Here is a 16635-nt window from a genome sequence, read left to right on the forward strand (position 1 = left end):
AGGCAAAATATAAATCAACCCTTAAAGTGACACTCGTATACAAAATCAATACATACACATGTATATCAAACATTAATTTTGACTGATGAACCTTTATGTACTCGTTAAAAATAATGCATTTATAGAAAATATTAATTACTGATGACAAGACTTTAACCGTGTGTTTTATAGCAGAACGCGCAAAAGTATTAAATGGTTGATGAATGCTAAAAGATTTACTGTGTTCTAATATAGTCTTATAAGGTAGAAGTACCGTGTTTTATGCTAATTTCTTTAAAATTAAACTCGATATCCTTCATAAGTCCCATTGTTTTCGACATTTATTCGTCTTTGCTTGAATATTAATGATATAAATGTATAACGAAAACGCTTTTTATAAAATACTACTACTACTACTTCTACTACTACTACTACTACTACTTCTGTTTTATATGATGTAGCATAGTTTTTATTTCACTCTCTCGCTCAAATATTACTCACAAATATCCGCAGAACAAACCATTACATTTGTTTGGCCTTTGTACTCAGTAGATTGTAACTTGATAATCAGTTATGTTTTAAAACTGTTTCAGGTTTCTTTGAACTACAGTGAAATTAAGATAATTACCCCAGGTGACGCTTTTGCAAAATTTGACCTTATATACGGGATGGCCGAAACACCCATTCAAATGGTAAAACAAACATTGTGAATATATGTTGAATATAACCCTAACAGTGTCAAATGCGATTCGTGACCAAATGGGCAGATGGTTGCGAACTTTGTTAAAGTAAACAACCCTGTGAACGTCGTCGTTGTTTACATTTAGATATTTACTGCTCAGAACGTTTAATGGATACACTTATTATCTGTAGTATTTCTAACAAGATTTGAAACAACGATTTAAGATGAACTTGATTTATTTAAAAAGATAAGCACATCATCAAAAAGTTAATAACGATGCCGTTAACCACGTTGATAACATAACCAATCGGTTTATGATGTATATTATAAGATCTCGTTCACAGAACAGATTCCAGACTCATCTGCGTTGTTCGACAATCAGTTCTTGCAATGTGTTAAATGAAAAAAATATAATAGTCGCTTTAACTGCGTGTACTTTAAGGTATGCAAGTAAAAGCTGCATAAGGCCTTAAACATGTTTTTTGGTATATACCCTTCAATGTGTATCGATAGAAAAGGAAAAAAGTACGCATATTTTGATGACGCGTTTTGTGTTTCTAATAGTTTGTGAACAGGCTCTGATTTATCGACTAGTCTTTTGAAATGCAAAGAATTATGATACATTTAAGAACATGTTGTTAAAAACAAAACTTGTTATGAAACTTTAGTAAATTAGATTTTTACTTCAGTGTCGTAAATATAATTATATTTATATATGGAAGTGTGTCATGTTCGTTTGTGGTATAGTTTTGTAATGATAATCTCCATTTACCTGTCATATAAATTCGTTTTAAAGTACTTGCAATGATTCATTGTTGTCAAAATTCTCATTTCGTACTCGTTCTGTACAAATATAAGAGTCGAATATAGTGCAGAGTGAAATATGTTAATGATCCCTTTATTTTTAAATGAAATAATTATTTTGAATAAATGTTTTGCATAAATTTGCTCGGTATTGATTTCAGATTTCTGAGATCACGGTCAAGAATGATACGTCAGGTGCTACAGCCAAAATATACGCGTCGTCTGGGTTGCGCGTCCTACAGGTATGTCTGTATAATATATATAATAACGTTTGCCTTCGAAGTCAAGTAATTAGTTCCGTCAACACACGGCAAACTTCAACTACTCGAAGAAGTTCCATGAACGGTTTACCACGATAGTATCATTGCTAAACGTATTTAACGAAAGTATTAAACTCCATTCGATTAAGTGTAATGCGCCCGCATGGGCCCACATCTCGGCGAACATTTTCAAAACTTACATGGCTCATGAACATATGTCTACGAATATGTAGTTTTGAAAAAAACTGACGACCATCTTAGACGCCATCGTGAATATCTCCAGTCCATATTATTGTATAAGCGAAATATTCAAAAACCCTTTTATAATTGCGATGCAAGAAGCGGCTGAAACACTCCTATTTTGTTGCCAGACTAATTATAGATTACCGCGTTATTCTGAAGGATTACTCTAATATAAAATGGGTTTCGTTATTTGCAGAAAAGCGACGATGTACGGCTATTAAAATTGGAGAGAAAAAAGTACAATGAAATATTAATGGTACAGGTATGTACACTGTGTTATTTTAACTGTCGATTTAGAAGAATTTAGATAGTGGTGAACTTGATGATGACAATGAACGATAGTTAAAAGTCCTGACTATTTGAAAATGAGTTTGGCTTTCCTAATGCAATGGTTAAAGGTTTTTAGTATTATTAGTTATTTGCATATTATCAAAATAAAGGACACGCATTCGCCCGACCTTTTATTTTGGTAAATTCATAATAAGAAGCTTTCACCATCAGCTTTTGGTCAGTGTTTCACTTGAGTCCAGAAGAATTCGATATTATCGATGATTATCTTAATCAATTCGCCATTGAGTTATCCCCAAAATTTATTTCCAGGTTTTTTTAAACTCTCACGAATTATTCACGGGTAGATTTGTATTGTTAACATATAGAGTATTGCTGGATAATTTGTAAAAGTAACCGCAACGCGTGGTAGGGAGAAATACGTAGATACGAAAACTCTTCCAAGAGAAAATACGAAAAAGGCATCAACTCTAGGAATATTCGCCACATTTTTATTTTATGGTTTTGCCAGTTTGTTGGATTTTCGTATTTTCAATACTCTACAGGCTAAAAAAATGCCAGAAGTTAGTTTCCATGGAAAGCGTTTTATTGGTTGCTGCAGAAGTTTAACTACGGTGTTACGATGTATCTTGAGTTGTGTAGTTAAAGCAGATTTGTATTTGGAAGTACTATGTGTTACAAAACAGTGCATAATATATTTCTTCATTCTCCTTTTTGAATTATGAACATTTATGTTTCCATTTTACTGACTTGAAATGATTCTTTATCTTATCTGTTTAGAAAAAGGCGGAATGGAAATACACGCTGTATCAAGAAATGCTTTCCAAATGTGCGCTGTTTAGTAAGTATAAATTCTTTGTTAAACATTAGAACAATCATGTTAACGTCTGTATTGTTATAAGTAATAAGCACATCTTGTATGTATATGGTTAAACATTTAATCTTTTGAGAGCTCCCGAGTGATTCAGTTTATATACTTTACTACACGTGTAAGCATTTTTCACCCAAAATGCCGACCTCTTCCCCCTCTAATCAATACTGATCATTTTGAATGAATTATTAAATTATTTACGAGGGTTACTTTGCATGTGTTCTCATTCTGAAACTGTCTTATTCTCTATCTCTACGGCGGAATTTCGTGTTGAATGTGTTTAAGGACAAATATGACCTGGTGGCCATTAAGAGAACAAACTAATTGTAAATTTAAAGTACTCACACAGTTAAGCAGAGAACATTATTTTGGTTTACTGTCTTTAATATGACTTCTTATTACCTGATAAAATGGAATTTTAGAAGCAAATGTGTTAGTTTAAACATATTTATTCAGTTCAATAAACACAAGAAATCAATCACAATGTACAAATGTATAATATATAGAGGATATTTGTTTTTTTCAGTGTAAGATCGTATTTTATTTCATAAGTGTCATAGAAAAACATATTTTCACGAGTGGCGAAGCCACGAGTGAAAATGTATTTTTTTTATGATCACAAGTGAAATTAAATACGATCTTACCCTGAAATAAACACATTTTCTGTTTCTTTTATGCTTATTTTCGGAGTTTTATTTGTTTTTAATTTATTTCTGAATTACCCCCTTTTTTGAAAAGGGTGGGCTTTACGCCGCTTCCAGTGGGGCGCCCCTCATGCATAATTATAGCTGTCAACTTTTCTACTTTCGTTTTGCTGAGAAATAGTTCTCTGCTATTCATTCTTATAGCTTAATATTCGCTCGTTTTTTATTGCAAAGCTTTATGAACAGTAAACAATGAAGTATTATTAGTGCACATATATTAAAAAAAATAATAAAAAAACACGTTATATTTTAAGATGGGCATGAATTCATAACCAAATTACTACGCCGCTATTTAAAGAATGAAAATTTGGAAGATCAAATGTGTTAGCAAAATAAATGTGGATACTCATTAGTTTTTAACCATTCTTCTTAGTTTAAGACTGCATGTACGCATGTTTTTATAGTAAGTTAATATTCAGTCATCTTATTGTCAGAGACCAGTCTGTTTCGCTTTAAAATGTTTGTTTTCCAGATAAAGAGTAAATGCCAATCTAGTTTGTTGACACATTTGAGGTGTGGGTGGGGTAAAAAATATCGGATCTATCTGTAAATTGATGTGTGAATTCTCCAGGAAGCTCATTTTACGTATTATAACTGTTAACAGTTCAAAATACATTTGAACGATGATATAAAATTTAATTTATGTTCGAACAGTTGTTTTTGTCTGTAATTTGTTTGATATGAAAGCAAATGTCCGAACATTCAGCTTCAAAGATCAGTAAAATGTTTGATATACGGGATAACCGGTAATAAACGGTAAGCTGTTAATTTCCAATTATATATTTATTTAATTTTATAAAACATTTCTTTAATTTTTTATAACATTTTTGACACAATTTACTGAAGTCCAGTGTTCTGTTTTGATCAAGGCAAGTACATGTAACAACAAAGGAATTTAAAAGTAGTTCTGAAAGTTGATATTTTCACTCCTTATTTTGCAGTGAAAATATCAAATTGATCATATTTTCACTGTTGTTATTTCACTGTTAAAACCCCATTTTTCATCGTAAAGCATAAAAGAAAAAATGATTCTGAGCGGATTGGAAGACAAGCATTTTGAATGATGATATAAGTTCCTTTCCGTGTTAAAGTTTACATGTTCTAGATTTAATGAAGTTCGGTAATATAGCTGATAAGGATGTGGACTAGAATGTGTCGCAAAATTACAAAAACATGCTTAATAGCAGAAACGTGATGAGTAATAAAAATAATAATTATATGTGAGTGTGCATACTAAATGAGTTAATTCAGTATGCTTAACTTTAAAGAAAGAAGAACAAAAATAAACGTTAAAAAGTGAAAAATGATGTCACACATATTGACCGACCGTCCGTCGCATCGCGCTCTAAACACCAAACGTCAAACTGTTTGGTTGCAGCAATAAAGTTCTGGACTCGTGTAAAAAGAAGTCTGTTCGTTGCCATACAGGAGGTTGTTAGCAGTTGTCGCACAGGGCAAGTCAGAAAAGTATAGTGGACGGATGGCTTGATATCTCGGACACTGAATAAGGTAGTGAGTTGGAGTTTCAGTTGCACCACAGATGCATAGAGGAGTTTCGCATAAATCACGACGGTGGAGCTCAAACTGCAGAGTACTACACCCAAGTCAAAGGCGTGTATGATATATCTGCATTCATGTAGTGCCGGACTTATAAAGATGTGCTGACCATGGTATTGTTCTGCTTTGTAGGTTTGTTTTGAATGCAAGAAGTGTTGGTGCTGAGCGCGCACTGAAAGGAAGTGCGTACCATTCTCTGTTTGTAAGGGGCAAGAAGGAGGAACTGTAGGATTGTGTTCGAGTGTGTATTGTTTGAACGTCATTGGCAGAACGGAGCAAGTATACTTGGTTGTTGTGAGCAGGAATGCGGTTGAATAAATATGAGCTTAGGCTGTTTTTCATTTTGTAAAAAAGTATGAGCCTATGATGGCGTCTTCTTTCAGCCATAGAAATCTAGTTAAGTTCCTTGAGTAGCCGATTGATGTTACAGAATTTTGTAGCTCCTGTGATTATTCTGGCAGCCTCGTTTTAGACGGATTCGATGTCGGTCTTCAGGTTATTAGAACAATTGTCCCAGACCACGTCACTGTATTCAAGAATCGGCCTGATGAAGGATATATACATGCGTTCGAGGCTTTGTCGAGATAAATGATATTTAAGAGATCTAAAATTACCAATTCGCTGCCAATCTTTGTTTACTATAGACGATACGTGTGGCGCCCATTTAGCGTCGTTCGACAGGGTAGACCAATATGCTTGTGAGTTTCAACATCATTCACTGGTACTTGATCCATAACAATTTCGGGATGCGCTCGCTTGCCTGAAAACAGAATCGATTCTGTTTTGGCAGGATTAAAGTTACTTAGTACCAGGACTTGGACCAAGTCAGGAGTTTGGACAAGTCGTTATTAAGAACGGAACTGGCTTAAATTTTGTCGTCAACGACGATGTACAAACTGGTTTCTTCAGCGAAGAGGCGAATATTGGCTTGAATGTCGACGACAATATCGTTTATGTAGACAAGAAATAGGAGAGGACCAAGGATGGAACCTTGTGGCACGCCGGCGTTAATAGATTTCCATGATGAACACGAGTTCGAAATAACAACTTGTTGTTTGCGGCCAGGCAGGTAAGAAGAAAACCAACCAAGAAGCGAACCTTTTATACCAATGGAAGAGAGTTTGTTGAGAAGACCTCGGTGTCATACTCTGTCGAAGGCTTTCGATATATCGCGAAAGAAAGCGCGAACTTCTTTACCTTCGCCCAATGCTCTACAGATGCCATCCTAAAGATATGTTAGCTGGTTTACTGTGGAGTCGCCTTTCATGAAGCCAGATTGCAATTTACTAAGAATGTTGTTTGTCACAAGGTAGTTGTACACATACTTGTGAACACAGCGTTCCATGAGTTTTCCGACGCAACTGAGAAGTGAGATAGGACGATAATTGGAAGGATTTGAAGGATACGACTTTTTGAAAATTGGTGCAACATTTGTAAGTTTCCAAGAGAAAACTGAGCGCTGAAGTAGTTGGTTGTAAAAGTGTAAAAGTGGTTCAGCTAATTCGACTGCATCTTCTCTAAGTAGCCTCGGGCTGACTAGATCTGGACCGCTGGCTTTAGAAGGGTCAATAAATGTGTTCGTACGTTGTTTCAAATTATACTAGGCTGCGATCAGGGTAAGATATGGGTTTTCTATAATTACATCGGTTGTAAATGATTGTTAAAAAGCTGATGGCATAAACAGCAAATAATACCAAGAAAAAAAACACGAAAAAAATCACTTTGTTATGCACCCGAAGAGTTTATATATAATAACTACGTTTCAAAAATACTGTGTTTAAGCTAATTATGTTCAAAATTCAAATTATTTATGTATGGGCATAACTACCATTCCCGATATGGCAATCATAGTCAAAGTCAAAACAATACTTACTAGTAATTCATATACAGACAATTTTGCCACATGGAGCGCCGAGAGCGGCGCCGCCGCCGCAATGAGCGCTCTCGGCTTTCCCGGTGCTCCCGGTGGCGCTCTCGGCGCTCCATGTGGCAAAATTTTCTGTATATAAACTCCTAGTAAGTAGTGTTTTGACTTTAACTATGGTTGCCCTTGTACTGATCGTTTGACCAAATAAATATAAATGTATAAATGTTGTTTTTATGTATGATTGGCAAAATGTGGTAATTAAAACCAAAATCGTACTGTTATGTTTTTGTATTTGAAGATCTAATCAAGTACACCAATATATTACAATTTCATGATCATGAATTAATCACGAAATAAACCCCTTGTAACACGAAATGCATCAAGAAGATCTATTGACAAGAACCTACACGTACATGTCCCATATAAACGGTGCAAGTCTGAACAGATTTAACAAGATTTACATTCCCGTTTGACAGACTGTAGAGTGTCGACATCATCTGATCTCGTCATTTGTTAAGTATCATTGGTTTAAGTGGCGAAATACGAAATAGCTAAGTATACGAGTTACAAAATGTAAAATTTTCACATTGTGGGTTAAAAAAGGCCGTCTGCCAACTAATATTACAGCGAACTGTTATCCCGCTTTATTTATGATAATTGCGGACTATCGGGAAAAAATATCGTCTGCTACATCTGTTCGTTACGCCTGAGCGCGTTTAAAAAAATCGACTCATTTTCTACTCCGTCGGAGTACAAAATGGCGGATTTATATAAACACAAAACTGTGGTCTGGATAGGCACACTTCACTACTATTAATAAAAACAGCACAATACAATAGCTGTACAGTAACTGCATCGTTTGAAACGTATATGCTTACAATATAACAAGGGTTGCTTCAGCTTACTAAAAGTCGAACCAAAAAACGCCAGTCTAAACCAGACTCCTAATATTACACACACATTATACTACTACTCGACTACCACTGCTACTTCAACTACTGTAACTGCTGTTTGTTGTGCTGCTGGTGCTACTATTACTACTACTTTTGCTTCTGCTACTGCTGCTGCTGCAACTACTACTTCTGCTGCTTATAATAGTAATATTTCTTAAAAATATATTACATTTGTACTACGCTACTGCTGTTGCTACCTATTGTTAGAGTGTGGGGCATAGTGCAAGAACAGGGCTAAACATTTGTTAGAGCTAACCCTGGTTGTTTCATCTAAGCTGTTGCATAAAACTCGAGTCCTCTTAAGCGATCCTCTCCGAATGCTGAGTTAGTGCTGAGTTAAGGGATCGAGCCTGGAGCCCCTAGGTTGACAGTAATAAGTCCAGATAACTGGACTATGGACCTGTCACACTACTAGTATTACTAGCTACTTCATCTTTTACTACTCTTACTACTACTCTTACTTCTCTTACAGCTACTACTACTACTACTACTACTACTACTACTACTACTACTACTACTACTACTACTTCTACTACTACTACTACTACTACTACTACTACTACTACTACTACTACTACTACTACAACTACTACTACTACTACTACTACTACTACTACTACTACTACTACTACTACTACTACTACTACCACCACCACCACCACCACCAACACCACCACCACCACCACCACCACACCACCACCACCACCACTACTACTACTACTACTACTACTACTACTAAAACTAATCGTTTCAAAAACATATAAATATAGATAAGCGAGTTACAATACGCATGCAAATCAGTATATGTGTACATTGTAGTGTAGACATGTATAACAAATATAAAATACAACTATTTACATATAATATAAATATACTATACACGCATAGACCCTTGGAGATAAATACATTTACCACATAAATGTAAAATATTGAATATTGTAACGTCTGACACGGAAAGTTGCATATGCCCCTTTTACGATTTTTATTACAAATAAAAAAAAAAAGAAAATACGGTATACATACGGACTTCAGTCAACTTTGAATGTGACGTCTTAATCTTTGCAGATAAATTTGACCTGCAAGCAGCACAGAGGGTTGCGAGTGAATTTGAAGCTATTTGTTTTCGTGACGGAGAGGACATTTTGAGTCCAATTAAATCAACAAAAGACATACGCATCAATGTAAAGGTATTTAAGCATGTGATAAAATACATAGTAAGTCTCGAATAATTATAGAGCGTTAATAATATATCAAATTTCATTGATAATATTAAAGTGAAACTCTTATTCAAAATCAATACAAACACATGTATAACAAACATCAGTTTTGACTGATAAGCTTTTAACTTTTTACTAAATATTGCATTTATGGAAAATATCAATTACTGATAACAAGATTTTAACCCTGTTTTTAATAGCAGAAAGCGCACAAAAATTAAATGAGTGGTAAATGCTAAGATATTTACTGTGGTCTACTATTGTCTTATATGGTAGAAGTACCGTGTTTTATGCTCATTTCTTTCAAATTAAACTCGGTATCCTTTATAAGAACCATTGCTTTCGACATTTATTTATCCTTTTTTGAATATAAAAACAATGTTCTTAGTTGTGGTAAATCTTATTTGGGAGTAAGAGTGCATCTTTAAATGGAAGAGGCTTAAAAACGAGAATAATAATGATAATAATATTAATAATAAAAAAATAACACTACTACTACTGCTACTGCTGCTGTTGCTGCTGCTGCTGCTGCTGCTACTGCTACTGCTACTGCTACTACTACTACTACTACTACTACTAATCATCATGATAATGTATATTTCTAGAATACACTTCTTAAATGACCTTTTGGTCAAACGTCAAAGCCATAATTATGTTTGGTTGGGAAAAATACCAGTGAACTATTCCCGAGACCGATAGGCCGAGGGCAATAGCTTATCCAGTCCTTTACCGACCATGTGCTAAAAGGTTTAAACTGACCGACAAGTTTTTTTATATTTTTACATGACATTCAAAATCACCTGTGAAAGTTTATTTAAGAATAACCAATGCCTTTCTGTCTTACTTACTATCATCATTTTTCAAATAAATATGCTGGATTGGGACGTCTTTTGATGTTATTTTTACGCCATTTCAACCATAAGTGGCGATGAATTTCAATTTCAACTATTAAATTGTTACCACACACTGATCTCCAATAAGGCCAATACTTGTATTATACTCGCATTGTTTTGTAAGTCAGTTTCATGGAATCTGATTGTTCTTTTACAGGGTTTAGAGTCTCAACGGACTGGTGCAGGCGACAAGAAAACAAGCCATGGATTCGACTGCTTCTGTAATATATTCTTCTTAATCGTGTCTGGCATAAGTTTTGTTTATAAAATTTATTCGACTATTGGTATTCTTTGGCCTTAGTTAAAGTATTCCGAAAGGAAACAATAAATATTTCCAACTCGCTAACATATACATTGTGTTATATCTGCACACATAGAACTTGAAATACTTCCTGTTTTAGCAATATATTATGAAGTGGCACAGAATCAAATCGTTACGTATTGATATTAATGACGACGAACGGATTTGGTTTTGTGGATTATAAATATATTATGTAATATATAATATATATATATATATATATATATATATATATATGTACGATTCATATTTCGCTTAATGAATCATAATTCTTGAAAGTACGGTTTTAAAAGAAATGCCGTTTAATTAGAAAGAGGACAATATAATCATTATTTTAAAAGTGATACATGCAAATAACAACGACAAGCTCAGTAGCTTACAGTAAAACCTGTTTAAAGACACATGGATGAACTGCAGGGGATCGTCGATTTTAGTCTTAAATTGAAATACTGTTAGTGTCATAGTTTCATTATTTTTCTATATATTTAAGTAAAATGAACTTAAGCCTGTTTTCAAAGCTGAGGAAACAATAGAAAACAATGCGTTGCCATTTGTGACATTAATACAGATTAAAATTATTGTGTATTAAGTGACGACTAAAATCCTCTATTCTCCCTTGGATCATTTCTATAGCCTTTTTCATTGTACCCACGTGCACATAAGTGATATAACAAGAAACCTGATCTCTTAATTTAAGCATATATTTGCCATTTCTGGGGAAACCAACATTGATTTTTAAGCCAGAGCGAACTGGAGTAATGCTTAGGTTTACCACAAGGGAAAAAGTATTTTAATCCATTTTTTTAGTAATTATGCATCAGACATCCATTTAAATTATTACTCTTTAAAGTGGGAAAAAATGTTCTACTCATCACTGTTACCACAAAAAATAAAAATATTCGTTTAAAGTAACTTGATCGTGAACTATACATAACTCTATAAAAAGGACTATACACGCGCCTATACAATCATGTCATACAGCCTTGTGTAATGTCTGAATCAAAGTAGTTATGTGGCTGCCTAGATGTTAAGGAACAATCTTAGAAATCATAAGTTGAGGGAAATATCGTCTTTGTTTTCAGTATAAAACATTACGTTACAGTCTCTTAATACTGAAAACAGTCTTAAAACCCTCATTATCGCACACCTGTTTGAACAGAGGTTATAATTGTGTTGCAAGGTACATGTATTTTAATTTCCTAAAATTAATTTCTGAAAAAAAATCAGTAGATTTAAACAGTTTACGATATTATTTGACTAGCGTTAATATCTCGACAAAGCTGCCATCTTATTGTCCCTAAATTAAATTAAAATTATTTAGCTCGTCTTGTTCCGCGGATAGCTTTCATCGCTCCTTGAACGGCGATGCTCCGCCATCTCAGTTACTTTTACACCAATCATTCAGTGCAATATCTTTGAACAATATGTAAAGCACTTCATTCTCGTTTCGTTTCAACATTTAGCCAGGACAGATAGAAGAATATGCGATAACATATTTAATTGCTTGTGTTTTTGTACTTCTCCGTATTCGTTTGACTTCTTCGTTTGTGCGATGGTACACTTAACACTTTAGAATTACACAATTGAACACCGAAGATATCACGAGCTATGTCAGATAATCGTCTGTGTACGAACCTTTTAGAAGTAAACATTGTTGCTGTGGCTGGGTTCATTTATTCATCAGTTAATATATCTGTTCTACTGTATACGTTATTGTCTACAAATTAATGCATGCCCCAATAAGGCTGAACGTTTTTACATTTGGTAGTATTGATACTTGTAAAACTAGTTTAATACCTCAGTGAATTTACTTTCATGGCGGTAACACTAAAACTGATTGATATTAATAGTTTAATGTACATCTATTCTGTCGATGTTGTATTATGAAGAGCGCCTCCCGTTGAGTGTTTGATAGGCCACTACCTGGTTCAAATGTTTTGTTTGGGTACCTGCCCATTCAACACTTTTTCATTGTTAATGAACATCCAAAAAACGCACAGTCTTTCCTTTGTTTAGACTACAAAATGGTCTAAGAAACCTGGCATATAACAGAGGTTGCAAAAGGCAAATGACTTGTAATACTAAACTACAACGTGTACATATATGTGTAGTTACACATGCAATTTCAAGTACAGTTTGTGGAAAATAAACATTTTTGAGGAAATAATGTTCGACGCTGAAAGCCTAGTTACCATTTTATAGAGAACAGATATGCAAATAATGTAAAAGAATCTTCGACATTTGTACAAATATATAAGAAAATTAACAGTTCCAGTTAGAAAGGATGGTTCAAAGTACTGTTGTCCGAAATTAAGAAATCATTCAAAATTGTGCTGCGTATTGTTAATTACAATAGAAAAACATACGCTTTTTGAGAAGAAAGTACCGGACAAATATTGCTTTTAAACCAAGATATCATCAAATTTCATTATGTACAAAGTTATGTTAGGTCGAATTCTCTTTAAACATTTTGAACATGTAGTTGGATTCGTAATATAAGTGTTCATTTATTGATAATAAGACAAGCAATTTAATAGTGTAAAATATATGTTTGTTATACGATGTGGCACATTTATTTACAATTATATTTTACATTTTAATTTAGTGACTCACAAGTAATGTTATTATTTAGCATTTAAAGGAATAAAAATGGGGAATAAATTCCTAAAGTAAGATATTAAAATGTCTTTAATAAAAATGTCGTTAGATATATGCATAAAATAAAATAAAACAAATAATAATTTAGTATACAACTACATGTAACATTATAGTATTCATTTACTGATGTCAGCGAACAATTTGGATGTCATATTTTAGAAAGACATTTTTAACAAATAAAACACACATCTGCATTGAGTTGTTTTTGCTACTGAGTGAAAAGAATTTTTCGAACGTTCTTAAGGAAATCACATGTTCATTACAAATCGGTGAAAATGTTGGTTAAACGCATGCAATTACCAGTATTTGACGTTGCGTTTGAAGGACTGTAGCTGATAGCGACGGAATATTACCTGTAACCACTGTATTTAGTGAAACACATATGACTTTTTCATTTAAAGGATGCATTGACCCATTGACGTACAAATGTGTTGCAGGCAAAATTGAACCTGAAAAACCTGATGACGAGCAGACGAGTGTTGAAGGGAGTGAAACGTCAGACGACGTCTTCATTATTATCGAGGTAGGCTAAAAAAGTAAATTGAATGCACCTATTTACGTCAAAAGGAATCTAAGATAACTGTACAAGAACTTTTCTTTTTATCCATAAAATACATGAGTGTTTGTTGTCAAGTGGCATGTAGTTTTTTATTTGGTTTCAACATGACAAAAGTAAGTCACGCTCAACTACTTTTGTAACTGTTAAATGTTTTTCAACAGCCAGATCGCAATATCGAAATATTAGTATTGTATTGCATATTCCTTGGCCTCTACAACAGCAATTTTATCTATAGTTATTTATAAAGTTTCATTAGATAGTTTTCCATTACATTGATATTATTTTATCAGGGTCAATTACATATTGGAAAATACGTAAATGGGATTAAATTGGAAAATGATAAAAAAACAATCTAACACGTTTAGATATTTCCTTGTGTGCGTAGTTTAACGAATAACAACCATTAGTTTATTCCCATAAATGTCACGCATCGCCTTTATTTAGAAAAAAGCTTAATACATGAACGTTTTATCTCTGAATATGAACAATTTTTAAATCACCATTTCACCAGTTTTGTCTGTTTACCCGTTGCTCGTTTTAGCGCACGGAACAAATTCTAAACTTTCAAATTGCAGTCATCTGTGTACTAGACCTTGATTAAACTGCAAGTTTAGTTTATGAACACCAACTGTATTTTTTTAACCTGAACAATGTCTTTAGAAAGGGTATACTGGAGTAGCCATACGTTTAGCGGTCGGCTGAGCGGTTTGATGCACACTGAACTTATTTCTTTCACAGATATGGAGAGACTGGTGCCTGACGCATTTTCTGTTATTCACGACCTAGTTATCTGAGGGATAATTTAGAACTTCTAGACATCAATTCTTAGCTGATTCTGATTTATTTTAACCTGATTGTGACGAAAGCTACCAGGTTATATAATCACGCCTGAGCCTGTTTCTTTGGCAGAAACAAGTACAGGTGTCCATTCTGAGAGGCTATGAGAAGGTACCCCTGGTGGGGATCGAGCCTACAACTTCTGAAGGGCGGAAACCTATAACACAAGGGAATTCTCACCCTCTTGTACAAGAAACTATATTACATTACAGGTTTTAAAACATCAAGTCTTGGAATGTTTTAAGAATAAAAAGTTCTAGGATAGTATAGTAAGTACTTGTGCGTAAAGCTGCAGTTTGTTTAAAAATGGTTTTGCTACACATGTGTTCATTTCAAATATAGGGATCAGCAGTTGCGACGAACAGCTCGGACATTAACATACGGGTGCAAGCAGAATACAAGAAATTTGACTATCTTGGTAATGCGGTATTTTTTGTTGTTTTGTGTTTGTATGCTACATTCGTAATAATAAACACCAATTAATTTGTCAGTTCAATGTAACATTTGATTTACAGAATAATTTCAAAAATCATCACAAATGAAATAAAGTGCGTTCTTAGTCTCTACTGCAATGCACACTGTGTACTTACTGCCACATATTTCAAATGGTGAAATGGCATGTTTTGACTGATGATAATTTTATAATCAGTTATAAGTAGATAGATATAAATAAATAAACACTGATGCGTATGTCTATACTTTCCGAAATACAAGACAAAAGTTGGTATAAATATTTGCATGCATGTTCCAGATTCTGGTGGATTTTATAACCACTCGTATGTCTTAACTTCTTATGTTAAACTAAGAACAGTAGATTAAGAACACGTCTATTAAAACTTATGATTCAAACCTTTTGTGACATTAATGCTACTTAGCAATGAATTTAAATTGATAATGCAGCATTCAATCAGCAAGCGAATGTGTTGAACTTTTAATATCTTATATATAGTCATTAAAATAATTCCGGGCCAAGAACATACATTTACGTTTTACTTAATGAGAAATAATTTAACTTTACCGTGCAAATTAAAAAAAAAATGAAAGTAGTTGCCTAATCTTAAGATATGAAAAGTATAAGATATCCATGATAAATGAATTGTTAACAACACACATAATTTGACTTTGGCATTAGAAAATACCTAGCAGGTGCACAAGTAACAGTTACAGAACAAACAGAGCATTCCCAACGAAACTGACGATGGACACATGACGGTAACAATACAACATAAAGATATCTATTTCAGCACTTATTTTGTGAAATAATGCTATGCAAAGACTGAAGGTGCACGCGTACGGAATTACATTTAAACTCGAATATAAACAATTGGACTGTTCTTAAGATTTGTTATATGTCCTGTTCTGTTCTTATCCGGGTACAATTTCTTAACAGAACCGTAAGAAAATACTGTTGTACCCTTTCCATCTATACTGAAATTATAGAAATGTTATGGGCCATCCGATTGTTTTCGCAAAACATTTGCCTAAAATACAAATTACATTTTCCTTATTAAGGCTCGCAAGCAATAAAAACGAAGCACATTTGTTACCGTTATCTCTTGGCAGTGTATAATGCTACATTAGTCATTCTTTTGCAAAACGTTTTGTCATGGAACATACGTCTAATGCATTTGCTTATTATACTTTACTTGGATTGCACAATAACCTTTTATCAGAGATGCATTTTTTTTCATAGGTAATGCTGTTTCGAAGACTATCTACCGTTCTGTCATCGCCCATGGACCTGTACTATGCGCAAAGCATAAACAATATAAAAGGGTACTGTAAACAACCAAAATATTCCATTGATATAACATTCCAGTATTCTTGTGCCTTATGTTTTCAATGGTGTCTTGTGTTTTCGACGGTTTACCAAATAAGACTTAAAATAAATACATAATAAGGGAAAAACATTGATTAATCTCAACAATTATTCCGCAAAATATGTACGAAGTCGTAAACCAT

General features: G+C 33.7%; 1 protein-coding gene across 3 annotated transcripts in view; it reads left to right on the forward strand.

Moving 5' to 3' along the window:
- LOC128233510 (uncharacterized) overlaps nucleotides 1-16635 on the forward strand; it is a 70417-nt gene that overhangs the window by 48478 nt on the left and 5304 nt on the right. The window contains exons 11-19 of one of the 3 annotated variants that reach the window (XM_052947213.1): nucleotides 573-671; nucleotides 1627-1707; nucleotides 2165-2230; nucleotides 3037-3097; nucleotides 9274-9389; nucleotides 10476-10539; nucleotides 13715-13800; nucleotides 15016-15091; nucleotides 16367-16449. In XM_052947213.1, the coding sequence (XP_052803173.1) occupies nucleotides 573-671; nucleotides 1627-1707; nucleotides 2165-2230; nucleotides 3037-3097; nucleotides 9274-9389; nucleotides 10476-10539; nucleotides 13715-13800; nucleotides 15016-15091; nucleotides 16367-16449 (732 nt within the window). The other 2 variants (XM_052947212.1, XM_052947214.1) reach the window with 2 other exon arrangements.

Source organism: Mya arenaria, chromosome 5 (assembly GCF_026914265.1).
Source record: "Mya arenaria isolate MELC-2E11 chromosome 5, ASM2691426v1".
NCBI lineage: Eukaryota > Metazoa > Mollusca > Bivalvia > Myida > Myidae > Mya > Mya arenaria.